General features: G+C 34.6%; 1 protein-coding gene across 1 annotated transcript in view; it reads right to left on the minus strand.

The window, feature by feature from the left end:
- Nucleotides 1-763: 763 nt before the first annotated feature.
- ST8SIA4 (ST8 alpha-N-acetyl-neuraminide alpha-2,8-sialyltransferase 4) overlaps nt 764-14,557 on the minus strand; it is a 93,146-nt gene continuing 79,352 nt past the window's right edge. Inside the window, exon 5 of the mRNA XM_037142639.2 lies at nt 764-5,111. Coding sequence (XP_036998534.1) covers nt 4,829-5,111 — 283 coding nt within the window. The 3' untranslated portion in view covers nt 764-4,828. The remainder of the gene's footprint in view (nt 5,112-14,557) is intronic.

Below are 14,557 nucleotides of genomic sequence, written 5' to 3' on the forward strand. Positions count from 1 at the left end.
CCTTCAAAAGTCATACAACCTCGCATTTAATCTAATCTGTATTGCTGGGGTATTTGCAATACGCACCTCAGTTTTATAATAAGATCTGATTATATCCTCAAGATAGATAGATACAAGAGACCAAGAGTGTATGGATCTTTGAAATTAAAGGTAATTAAGAAAATGTAAATAAGACCTATATTCATTAACCATTGTTAAAGGTTTGCTGTTGGTCTCTAGCATGTGTTTCAAAATTACAGAATGCTAAAAATAATCTTATGTAATAATTTATGGAGACAATAGTGCAGAGTCTGAAAACATTGACCAGCTAGTTAGAGACAGCCATGTAGTTTTCCAGAGTCATCTCCTGGAAGATGAACACCCAAGTGGGTGTAATAGCAGTTGAAATCGCAAATCAAAGGGCTGCTTTAAGCATGTGTAGTGAGCGTGTAAGAAACCATTGGCCTCTCCAACCATGAAGCTTTGGTGACTGACTGACAGCAGTCAGTAGCTCTGTAAATTGAATTTAAATAACTAATTTGTGTAATATTTCATGCCTTCAATGGCAAACAGAATGCACCACATATAAAATTGTTAAGGATTTCCCGATGTTCATGGGCTTTTGATGTTGTTCTTAGTCCTGTGCATGCACTTTCAAATAAATGCCAAACTGCCAACGGCTGAGGCTGAGAGGCAGGGAAGATGAAAGCTTGTTAAAAACTAGGACCTTATATTGGTGTACAAAGTACAACCAAGGGCTTGTACATAAGGAACAAAAGAAAAATTGAAAAAAATGGGATTTAATTTATTTTACAATTTTACAAATGATAAAACAGTAACACCAGTTGCTATACATAAATGACAGGGAAACAGTGTTGAACATGATGAATCTGACAGAATAAACCTTATCTTTCAATTTCACAAAGTACATAAGAAATACTCAGTAGCAATCATTCTGTGCAGCAGTGCTGTCTCTGTAAACTTTTTCCTGCTATATACATCTGAACCACTTGTGCTTTTGCCTACACAAAGAAACAGTGTCTATTAAAAGGTGCCACTTACATGGGAGACCCAGGGCCCAAAGCCACAATCTGAAAACTGCAATTCAAATACATTGCCGGCTTGAAGATTTAAAAAAATTTTTTTCTCTTTTTAAACATTTGGACAGACTAGACCCTTATTGTAAGTCTTGGTATGGACAACATAGGATTCAGTTATAAAGTAGATCCCTCTTAAAGCAGGTCAGTAACTGAAGTCTCAAAAGAACTTCTTTATCCCAAAGTGGTCTCATCTCCAGAGTGCTTCACAGTGCCGCCCCTGAAGATGTTAGCTTAACACAAATCTAATGTGTGTATATTACAGGCTCAGTGTGTATACACACAGACACACATATATAACATTGTATATATGCATTACACATCTATTTGTACTATATAGATATATCTATAGCACATATATAATAAAATATCTATTTCTAGGTGGACTTTATTTGGATTTTCCTTCATTAAATACAAACAATAACCTCCTTTAACTCAACTTTTAAAACATTGGTATATTGATAATGTCTGGTGGGGAAATTTCAAACTTGTAGAGGTAACCACTAACTCTATTTAAGTCTTCCTACATCCCTTCCACAATTACAGCTACTCTCAACAGTAACCACATAAAAACAACTCTTTTATGAACCAATACAACACTGTGTGCATTGCGACTAATTGGCTCAATTAGAAATAAATTATTTTGTTCACCCTTTTCCTGTGTAGTAGCTTAATGACTACTTGGTATGTACACTGCCTGTAGCATGTAGAAGGCTGCTATGCTCACCACTGTGCCCCCAATGCAAGCATAGCATTATTGAAATGAACCACTCTGTAAGCATATATGTAGAAATTCCCATTACCCACTGATATACATTTCCTGTGATATATACTACATAAAGACATTGGAATGCCCAGTACCTTCTTTCAATAAAAAAGCTTCCACAGTAATTTCATCAGTCCCGTGGGCTGAATAATTAGACTTGCCCAGAAAATGCTGTCACCGTTTCATTGTTTTTAATTCCAGCAATGTAATAGTAAATATAGAACAGCCTGGGTAGTAACAATGAAAATGTTTCCATGGCCCATTCATGTCAACAGCACACAAGCATGCTTTCTAAAGGACAGGAATAATTCACAGTCAGCTGCCTGAGCATTTGTCAGTAAAGGGTTAAATCATGAGAAAGAAATTAAAAAAAAAATAAAGCTGTGAACATATAATGGTACAAAAGAAAAACACCCCAGTATTTCAAGTATGTATTTATAATTTCATGGTATCAAGATCCTTTTGCCCCCTTATTGGTTAAATCTGGATTCTTTTCCTTATTCTTGCTGTTGGCCTTCTGTGATCTCCTTGCCCCACCCCCACAGGAAGGCCACAGTAGATCTTGACAGGTACGGGAGGGTGGAGAGGTACACAACGGGGATGGAGTGACCGTGTAAGGTTTATATTCTTTGAACACTAAATGCTTCTCACTGAATTTATTCTTGAGTATTAAAAGTTCCCTGAGATGAACAAAAGTAGTCTCAGTTGAAACTGAAGCCCTTTTTATACGCTGAACATTTTCAGAACTGGGCAACATATGTAGAGAACACAAAGCATAGCGTGGCAACACAATGTGAAGCTAAAAAGGCACTACTCAATGCATCTACGAGGTGAACTTCAGTGCGCAGAACAGGGGACGGCTGGGATGCTTTGGCTGTGGCCTTAAAATGGTTTAAACACCTTCGCTGAAAAGACAGTAAAAGTGGCAAGGTACCTTGCTGCTGCTTTTTAAGACATACTTTCAGTGACTTCTGAGATGGATTTTACCTCTAAGAATTTACTTGTGACTTCAAAATTTCCATTGAATTGAAATTAAAGGGTATTCAAACAACTAATATACAAACTGCCGAAATTAAGTTTCTATAAATCACCTACCTACATTTGATTTGCTAAACCAATCAGACTTTTAAGCTTCACATTCAAAATATGTGCCTAATTCTTTTAAAATTTCCAATAGATAAGAGGTTAGTGATAAAAGTACATTACGTTCTACCCATTTTTAGTTATGCATCTCCTTTATTCTTCTATTTTGTTTCCTTAGAGACACATGAATTCTCAGAAAATATAGTCTTCTATATCACACAGTTCTACCATATTTTTTAAAAAATAATACCACATATCATTAATATATCGAGAGGGGTACTACTGTGAATATCCTTTTTCATGGTAACATTAACATATACATTCTCCATGCTATTTAATCTTTTTTCACACTGTCTTCCCTAATGAACAAAACACACATACTCTGTGTGCTGTTCTTCTTTCCTCAGACCGCCTGGCCTGAAAAAAGAAGAAGTCATCTAAGTTGTTTCAGGCCGAGAGTAGAAGTGGGAACACAGTACTTCTGCTTTTGGCAGAAACAATTTACCATCAGAATTACCTACCAGTTTAGGATAAGTTTCCAGTAAACAGGCCTACCGGTCAATTCTGTTATATGCTACAACATTTTTAAATTACTTTATTCATAATTCCATGTGCTTTTTTGAAAACACATTAATATGATAACATGAATAAATTTAACCACAGAAAAAATGTTGGTCAATTTAATTCATACAAAGTGCATAATACTGACACACCGTTTCATTGTTCAACCGCTTATAATGGATCATCCCTGTTAGGGAAACAGCAGTCTTATTAGTCATGTTATTCCTGCACTAAGGACATTTAACTATAGTACGAAGAGCATGCCAATCTTTTTATTTGAATAAGGGGGAGGGTACCAAAGAACTGGAAGTCACGTTTCAGCCCAGTCAGTCAAACATTTATTTCAAAGGGCAAAACACTTCCACAGAGTTATTATGAAATGTAAAAACTGTGGAAGTCTTAGTTTGGAAAATTTAAAATATCTAGAGAGTACTGTCACACTGACAGAATAACACATTAATATATCATTTTCATGGGAAGAGAATGGTTTGTTGTGTAGAAACATCAGTATAATCTTTGGTACCAAAAGCACATTTTTTTTCAGCTAATATTACCACCTCAGGTGACATAGGAACACCTTTCCTTTAGAATGGCTCAACATTACTGAATGGTATAGTTTAGCTGGTACCTTCCACACCAATGGAACAAAATCTGGAAGTTTAGAGCTGTGCAAAATAAACCTTTGTATCAAAGACATTGTGTGATTGATCTTTAAAAATGTAAGAACATTTTTAAACATGATCACTTGGTTATTTATTTCATTCACATTTGTCTTAGAAAAGATTTCTAAGCACCCCAAATACCCAATCCAAAAGAGATTCCAGACAAACAGAAACACAAAATTCAGGATACAACTCAGTCTCAACTGAAGGCATTTGCTTGAGTTGTTAAAATTTATGAATCTCACTGATCAAACTGTTAGCATCTTCGTATCTGCTGACAAGGATGGTTATCGTCCCCAAGGGCGGAGTTGTGTTCCTGGGTTCCTCTTCTCCTGTGCTTGGCGTTGCAACGGCAGCCCGACAGTGATGAACATCTTTGCCTCGGTAACTAATGATGAATGCATTGTTGGATCTTGTAAACAGTACTGATTATACATTCAAACTGTGTTCTTCGTGGAAGTGGCACTTACTAGGACCCTTGAAGTCAAGATATTTAATTTTTAGAGCACTTTACAGGTTTTTCATCAGCTGGTAGTGGATTTCTCAAGAACGTCCTTTATCACCTTTCAGGTCATTGGTGAATGCAGAAACCCAGAGTTGTTTTGGATCCTGTTTTCAAATCTTAGGAAGCATCTTCAGAAAAGAAGTGCATATTCAGCTTGTCTGTTTCCAAATGTGCTTTATTGCTTTACACACTTCCCTGTGGTCAGTTTCAGAGCGCCTCTATTATGTAGCACGTTCAATGTTTTGAATTCTAATGGCATTCTGTGAGGACTTGCATTAGAAAAGTACCTATATTTTAAGTCGTCATAGTAATGATATTTGACAGCTTTTCCATTCAAATCTTTAGGGAACGGCCAGAATCCATACAGGTGAATTTCATCACAGAATCTTGTTGCAAGTGTGTACATGAGGAGGCCTGTACTGGGTCTTTTGATGGGAACTTTGTTTGTCAGCCAGTAACTGGAAAAACATACATATAAACACAGAAACAAGAATTTAGAGAATCATACAACAACATCTATAGCAAATATACTATGTATAATTAAAGTAAATGAAAATGAAACTTGAAAAATGTCTTTATGAATGACATTCAAAGTATTACTGAGGGAATATATTCGTTAAGCATCTAGAATGCTAATGCATCTACTTTATTTTCCTTAGTCCTTGATTTTCTTGGGTATTTTTGAGGTCACATAATTAGCTGGGTCACCTGAAATGTACATGAACATTGCTGTGTAATCCCGTATTTGAAATAAAACAGTAGCAAACATTTGTATACTCTGCAGAGCAGACTCTTCTCAGGAAGTGTGAAATGTGCTGTGAGAGACACAGTCACAGGCTGTGACAAAGGGACTCTTCAGGGAAAAGGGAACTTAAAACTAGGTTTGTACTTTTTTCAAAATCTCATAGTTAAATAAAAAGTTCAAACAAATAAATGTTTTACCTGTATTGTGCTGACGTATTCAATGTGGGTTGTCTAAGTCACACCTTATTAAGGCTAATTAAAAACCCTGTCTCCACCCACAAAACAGCATAAAACACAGATTTGTAACTAGTCCACCATTTAATGCAGCTTAACATTTTGTAAAATCGGTAAACATGCTATTCATCTTAAAAGGTAATAAAATACTCCGGAGTGTTCAGGCCCATCACTGTTGCCACACTTTGTTCACGTGACAAGTGCACAGGCGAACTCAGGCAATTAATCATCGCACCTGGAGTGGAAGGGGGTTTCCAATAGTTTTCCACATACTCATTACCTTCTGCTAAAGAGTAAGGGTACACACTTTGTGTTACTTTCAAAGTTATCCAATAATAACTACATTGTGTTTTTTTTTTTTAATTTTGGTTTTGATTAACATCTCCTATTCAGGGAAATATACCCTCTGCCGTCCAAATGTAAGGGGAAGGCTGCTGGATTCTTGTTGTTGCTGGATTTAAATACTTGCCTTAGATTTTACATCATATTATTTCTTATTTAAAAAATGATTCATAAAGCTTTTCAGGGAAGAACAAATATACCTAGACTACTGAATATGAAAAAAGCAAAATTATATTTTATTTCATTTGATGGAGAAATATTGGACTTTCAAACCTCACTAAAAACATCAAAAGCAGGAAAATATACTTTGTCATTACCATTCCTTTTTTTTCTTTTGCCCCCCCCCGAAACTGGAATTGACCTTTCACACTTTATTTTTTTCCTGGGTCACATGCTGAAATGAGCCAAGCAAGGTGAAAAGCATTATTGAGCTTTGGTTATCACAAGTGTTTTAAGAAAGCCTATTCTCAGTAAAGGTTCATAAAGAATTTTCAGAGAAGAACATCTAAGAATTTGTTTTCGATCTAAAGATAGCTGAACGAGCAGAAACCACACCACCCATATTGGTATCACCCTGACAAAACCACCAACATTGATTTCATGTCAGTCAGAAGAGACTAAGCTACAGCCTGAAGTTCTCTCAGCCCTGAGAAAGCAAATGATTATTATAGGAAAGTCTTGTCCATGTTATCTGTGGGTGTTTAAAAATGTCAGTAGATGCGGCTGGTTAGTTTCAAAAATGCATTTATTTAAAAATTTTTAAGTGGGTGAAGTTCAAATTCAGTGAACAAAATTATTATTTTCATCAGGGAGCATCAATGATTGGAAATTGTTTAGCAATATGAAGATCATATTGAATTATGTATTTTAATCTTATTCTAAGGTGAGAGAAAAATAACTAGCAGGCAATAATATAATGCTATCTTATTTGTATGGGAGTGAAAGATCACATTCAGTGTGATTCTATGATCATATTATAAAAAATTGCTTTCCATTTCTTAATTCTGGTGAGATTTATTGAACTGTTTTTAATTATGGTTGGTCATAGACAAAATACCAAAGCAACTTCTATATGTAATACAAATTAGCAACTCAAATGTTGAAACAAATGCTGAAGGCGATATTATCGGCCTAAATATTTGAGATGTCACTCAACATTTTTAGATCCAGGCACCTTTTGAGATACCACAGACAATTAGTGAGGTTGTCTTTTTACTCTCAAGTACCTGACATCTTAATGCAGAGCAGACAAATGAGCATGACAGGAACATTAGCACACCTAGGAAAATGTAACAGAAAAACATAATGCCTGTGACGATCCTCAGCTCTATGCTGTGACTTCAGTGAGTAATTTACAGAAGAAAGAAATGCATTTTAATAGGGAGGATATACCTAGAATATTAATTAATATTAATAAAAATTGTGTTTTGAAAACTAAATCCTGATTACAAAACATCTTATTTAAAAATAATCAGTAGAGATACTTTACAAACTTGCTGTGCTTTGATCTATGCAGTTGAAATACTGTTATTAATAACCTTTCCTTTAGAAGTGTCAGCAGAAGAAGAAATCAAGTTTGGTGATATTTGGCTTATAGCAATTTGAATCATTTTAAGGAAAATAAATTACACATTTTCCAGGACATTCTTAGGAAAAAACTAAATGGCATTTATCCTTTTGAATAATTTTAGAAATCATGAGAAAACAGACCTTAATAAATGACACCAACATATAACAGATATGTTAAAAGAAATTAAAGCAGGACAAGAAATGAAGTCACAGGTAATAACATTCTGTGAAATTATTAACTAATAATTTGTTATATGTTTATCATAAATCTAATGTTATGCTTGAAGCTTGAAATTGTATAGACCAATTTAACTATCAGAATTCAGTATTTTCCCAAAGACACATTTCACATGTAAAAGAAAAAAGAATATTTTTTAAAAGTTCTATCAGTGGGTCAAATTTACAAGACAAAGCCCAGAATAACATTTGGAAAGCCATATTTGAAAGTATATTAAGTTTTTAATCTTAATTAGGACAAAATTGGGTTGAAACAACTGCATTGATAAAATAATGAACTACTCAATCTAATTCAGTACAGCTGTTGTAAATTTTATCTCAAATTTTTCTTTGTTGTAGATTAAAAAATTAGCCATGTTTTCAAGTCAGGAAATAACTCGTTTCCATGCATATATTTATTTTTACAAATAAATTAATTTTTTAAATTATAAAATAAATGCAGGCTTCTTGTAGAAGACTGAACTAAAAAAGTAAATGAAAAAGAAAAATATTAGCTATAATCCATCACATAAACATAATAACTCTTGTAATGTGCAGCATCCTTTTGTTTCCCTGGCATTTTGGGTACTAAAATATGTTGTAATTGTTCATAGACACACAGAGAATATTATTCATCAGCTAGGCTTTTTCTTTTTTCAGATACTACTAATTCCCTTTCTCCTTCCCTTTCTTTCTGTTTTAATAATACTCTGTCTTGTATGAAACAAACTCACCTTAGATTCCATGTGTAAATTAAATTTTTCTTTTTTTTTGAATAGATGTAATCATTGCATTACTCAGTATGGAACCTCTGTTTCTTGCTCAGCAAGGTGTCTTATCTACTGTCGTATTTCTTATTTCAGGCACACTCAATGCTTGGGATGTCTTTACCCACCAAACCGGTGTGCTGTAGGTGGCCATATTTATGGTTATAATAGTGAAATAATGTTTTTAAGTCCTTGAAAAAGCTAGTTTATTTATTTGGACATTGGTTAATAATATTTAACAGGCAAGCTTATTATGACCATGTGAAAAAGAAAGTAAGCATGGAAGAATATAGCATAGAACTTGACACAGAGTAAGTAGTAGTTGAATTTCAGAATATCCCACAACAACCCATTCTTCACTCCTACTCACACATCCCACTTCTGTCTTGGCACCTTTTGTATCTGCATATTGGATGGACAGGTGAGGTCACATTTCCTTAGCTGAGAAACAAAACCACTGGCTTGTATGACTTTGGGGTGTTCTCTACCCATCAGATTCTGCTGCTGTTCCAGATCCTCTCCCCCATGAAACTAAACTGTACAGTCCCCGACATGTTACTGGTCCTGCTCAGCTCCCTCCTCAGCTCTGCGCCCTTTCCCTTCTCTCAGGCTTTAATGTATTGCAAAGCAGTTACTCAAGAATGCTTGATTTTAAAGCTGGCAATATGTTATAGTTTATCTCATAATAAAATTGTATAATAACCACCTGATGAGTCAAAATATATGAGTATTCCAGGCAACTGACATTTTTAAAATAAAAGTAAAAAATGTTACATACAACATACTCACCATATTGATTAATTTGTATTTATATTTAAACAAAGAAGCCTTCAAATTTAGAAGTACTATTCTTCCTCTTAAAATATTATCCTAACAATTAAACATGAACATTTCTAGAAGAGTCTGAATAAATAGTATAGAATCTCATTCTGCCAACACTTTTAAACTTAACATTTACATGCAAAGTTTTCACTCTTGAGCCCAGAAATTCTTTTATCTGGAATGCGAGGTGGAGCACCTACATAACACAGTGCACTCAGTTCAGCGGTGGCTTCTTCGTTTCTCCTCTTGTGTTTAATCACAACTGGGCTTTGTGCTTGGTTCCACAGGAAGATTCTGTGAAAGGTGGAATATAGCCTCTGGTTCTAAAACATCTATGGAAACTTGAGATATTATAAGAGAATTTGCTTTCTATGATTCATCACCCAAAATATATACCCCACCCCTAAAAAACTAGTTATTTTATAATATCTGAATAATATATATAGATGTTCAGGGATTCTGTCCTACACATTCATCAGTTTGTCGGGTCTGTTCGTTCTTTGGTGGAATTTGTGTGTTCAGGATGTGCAACATAAAACTGAAGGCAGTCACTCCTGCACGCTCTGAAACAGAGCATCTCTGGTGTTTTGCTTTCAACTATTCAAATAGTCATCTCGTCTACTTCCCAGTCTGCAGTGTGCTCTGAAACATGAATTCATGTTTTAAATTGCGTAAAACTTAATCTTGTTTTAAAACACTTTTGGTAAAGTTTGTGATATTTTTTAAGACAATGAGATGATTTGTTTTGTCACAGAAGTAGGGTTGATGGTCATTTTAAAGAATATGACTTCAAGCACTGTGCTTAAAATAATTGGGTTCACCATGAATTAATTAACACATATTATTCCAGGGAAGAAAAGGTGATGATCTTAAATATGCTTCCCCTTTGAGGAAACAGAGTGACAGAGGAACATATTTTACATGATTTGGCAAGCTAGGAGTAAACCCAATATTGAAAACATAAACAATTTATTAAAAAGTAGCCATGATAATCATAATTTACTAAATATTCATAATGGACGGAGACAGTGTTATGAGCATTAAGTATGCTGTTGATTTTTTCTTCATTTAATCTTCACCACAAACTACAAATAGATGTTATTTCACAGATGAGAAAACCAAGGTTTGGGAAGGATACATAACCAGTTTAAGCTCATGGAGATTGGAGGTAATGGAACCAAGGTTTACGCCCATGTCTATCTGGCTATGATGATTTCAGTTGTAATTAAAAAATTGGTTTCTTTAGCTTCTCAAGAGCATTTAGCTTGAAAAAGCAAGTCATTAGCAGTATTTTCAACACTGACTTCACATGGAGAAAAATAAAAGATTTGTGTGGTGTTTGGTGATTAACAGTCTTTTGGGTGGTGTTTTTACACAAGAACATTTTTTGGGTTTTTGTTTTAATTAGAGGTAAGTAAGAGTTGACAAATATACAGGACCCATTTTTCCTAAGCACACTCTCAAAAGTGTTTAACATCAGAAGAGGATTTTGTAGTTTCAGTAAATAACTCATTTAACCACATTGCAAATGCCAAAAGCAGTGACTCTGTATCAAAGGGTAGGGATTTCCATGCAGATTTGAATAACACTTCTTGAAATATGTTAAAGTGTCATGAAAATGAAAGCAGAAATTTGTAACCTCGGGAGGTCAACCTGTCAATTTTTTTTCTATGAGCCGTTTGTGTGCAGAGTTCTGTATTAAGTAGGCAATAAATAGAAAATAGAAAATCCTTTCTGCAGAGGCTTTCATAGCCTACATATAGAAAATATTTTATCTGCCACCTTCCTAACCCTAATTCATCAGAGGCATAGGGGACTTATGGCATGGGGAGAGCAGTAGAAATAGTACTTTAGAACCAGTCATCTCTCTATGGTACTTAATAGCTATTTGTTTTTGATGTCTCCTAAGGAATCAGACTTTGACTTTCACTCTAAATGTCATCCTTTTTCTTTTTATCTGGCCAGGTCCATGGTCTGTCTATGTGTAGACACGATGGTAAGAGATTCTAGGTCTACCTACATACACTATGTTGGTTTTGCCAAATGTCTCATTTTATTAGTGAACATATACTTCTCATTACTGTGATGTTAGTGATTTTATTCAAAGTTTAGTTTCACAGTACTTTTACATGAACCTCATAAAATCCTGTGATATATGCTATAGTATATATTATCATCCCTACTTCACAGAAGAAGTAGTTACTAGCTCAAGAAATAAAATAGTTTGTCCAATTTTGCTCCACCATTGGTACGTTGATAAATGTTTCACAGCAGAAACTAAAAGAGATAGTTACTGATATACAGTATTTGCTCATTTCTGTGGTGTAAATATTCCCATCACGGCTGATTTGAAGCTTCTCCCCTGGTGTCAGTGAACACTGAGATGGGAAGAGATAGCACGATCAGTCTTGCAAGCCACTGCAAGCCAGCTCCATTACACCACTGACTGCAGAAAAGACTAGGAAAATATCCTCCTGACCTGTGGCTCCATAATGTTTGTACAAGTAAATTCAAATTTAAAGAAACTTGCCTTCAAAAAATTTCCAGGTAGTTATTTATTTTTACCACACTTGTAAAGCAAGAAGATGGAGAAATAACTTGCATCTCTGGAAAGATAGCTTCACTACATACTAATGGAGAAGTTCAAAATTATTATATAATAAGATAGAAATAAATGAATCAATTATATCTCATGATATTTTAGCACAGTGCTGAATACGCAGCAGGTACTTAATGAGTGCTTACTTAGTTTCTTTTTGCTGGCATTTTAGAGATTGGTGGTGTTAAAAAAAATGGAGCACGCCCATAGTTTGGCAATCCCTGAGTGACAATATTCGACAGGGGGAAGCCCTGAAAAAGCTACGTTCTTGGCTCTGCTTTACCCTTAGCTGACTATGTGACCTTGGGCAAACCCCTTAAACCTACTCAGTTTCAGATTACCAAGCCAAACATGAGATTCTTAACATGGTTTCTACCACATCTAAAACCTCATTTGTAAAAATTAACAAGTCACTGATGTCATATTGAGGAACATGAACATTCACCCTGCTGTGGCAGTGGTCTAGTCTTTATGTTTGCTTGATGTCATTCACTACTCACACTTTTATGATGTGTGATGTAACTAACACGCAGTGTTTCCTTCCTATAACATTATGGGTTAGCTGTTTGATAAAACCATTCCTGCTGAAAAATTTAACATCACTTTCACTTTCCTGTGATATTTACAAATAAGATTTACTTACCATTTTTTTATTATCTAAAAAAAAATGTTAGTATCTAAAACTTATAAAATTATTCCTATAATTTCTAAGATAAAGCTAATGGAAGAGAATAATATAATGTAAGAAAATGAAATTTTGCTGAGAAATTAGAACAATTAAACAAAAGTAAACAGAGGAATCCTTTGGACTTTATTTACCATGTCAGAAACCTGAATGAAATTTAAATGGATCACACCAGAACTGCATCATATGTTAGTTAGATTTTAGTGAAAGAGAATTTAAAAAATAATTATTGTATATAAAGGCATTCTAATTCTATTTTAGAACTTCTCAAAGATAATGTTTAAAAGCCTAATGGTGTGTGGAGATTATGGCAAAAAAAGTAGATATAATGCTTCAGGTTTTAATGACCTTCTCTTTTAACCTAATGAATTCTGAAAGACAACTGAAAGTAAAATCTAAACTGTCAGAATGAAAAAAGTGGTGAGGTCCGCATGGTGAAATACTGGCGACGTAGAAGGGGGACAGCCTTCAGAAGCATGATGTGGAGTTAAATAAGGTTAATGCTGATGTGCCTTTTGTGTGATCCTTCTTATAAGTTGCTTATTGAAAATCAACAATTGTGAAAACCTTAAATTTGTCTTACTGAGATGAAAAGGAAAGAGTAAAATTAAAGCATGCAGTAGTACAAAAAATAAAGGAGGAATTAAAATTAAGTGGGGGTAGGTAATCCCCAAACCTAACAGGTTTGAGGATTATCGAATGTGAGTTCGATATTGGAAGACCAGAATGATAGTTGTATTTTATGCATGCAAGTTTTTCCTTTACATAAACATTTATTCCAAGGAGGCACTTAGAGATTATACTTCCACATTCCTCAGCCAACAGAAGAACAATTTCCCAATAAAAGTTCATTTTGCTATTATAACAAAATGTAAACAACTTTTTTAATGGTCTGGTGATCTTATTTAAGTTTAAGTTAGACTATTTTCAAATGTATATGCTTAGTTTACGTCAATAAGTCAGATTACATTAACCTCCCAGATAAGAGTTGTGCAAAAATCTATTTCAGGAGGAGTAAGGGCAAATAAATGCAATCTATAATCCATTCACTAATGTAAAATGCTTACTAGCAAAATGTACAAACATTAGCCAAAGATCAGAGTTCTTCTGAAAGCCCAGTGAAGTAACGAAATCAAGATAGTCATACGCAAGTTCAAAGTAGTTCTTTAAAGCTTTCTTAACAAGTATCAACATAATAGCATGTGGGAAGTTTAGTCAAGTTTAGGTCATCATTCTTTATTTTTATTTTTGCCATAAAGGGTGTGATACTGAAGGAACTGTCTATTTAGACCATTGTGTTGTCTTTGGCATAAACTCATCACTCAGTAAAGGGCATTTTATAATCATATATGTTGGGAAAGGGGCCTCCAGCTTAAAAACAAAATAAAAGAAAACAAACCACGAGTATTACTAAGGGAATACCAGGGATGCAGGTTTGGGGATCTCAATTATACTCCAAAGCTACCTGTCACTAGAAATACTACTGCTGTATTTCTGCTCCACAAAAATAATTAGGGGGTAATTTTTAATTTTTACACAAACTATTAAGGGCTATAAGGTGATTATAATATTTTTCATCAAGTCAAATGTCAATTAATACTTGTACTTGTTCTGTTTTCTCCAGATGTCAATATTTATTGGATGTAAGTCTAATCTAGAGATCAGTGCAATTTTCCTCCTTTTCACTTTTTTAGCTTTAATAAATGCTGATACCACCCTGGATGGGGCACTTCAGTGGATTGAGTGTGGGCCTGTGAAGCAAAGGGTCATGGGTTCCATTCCCAGTCAGGGAACATGCCTGGGTTGTGGGCCAGATTCCCAATAGAAGGTGAATGAGAGGCAACCACACATTGATGTTTCTCTCTCTCTCATTCTCCTTCCCTTCCCCTCTCTCTAAAAACAAACAAATAAAACATTTTTTAAAAG

This window comes from Artibeus jamaicensis, unplaced genomic scaffold (assembly GCF_021234435.1).
Source record: "Artibeus jamaicensis isolate MK-2021 breed Jamaican fruit bat unplaced genomic scaffold, CSHL_Jam_final contig_3214, whole genome shotgun sequence".
Taxonomy (NCBI): domain Eukaryota; kingdom Metazoa; phylum Chordata; class Mammalia; order Chiroptera; family Phyllostomidae; genus Artibeus; species Artibeus jamaicensis.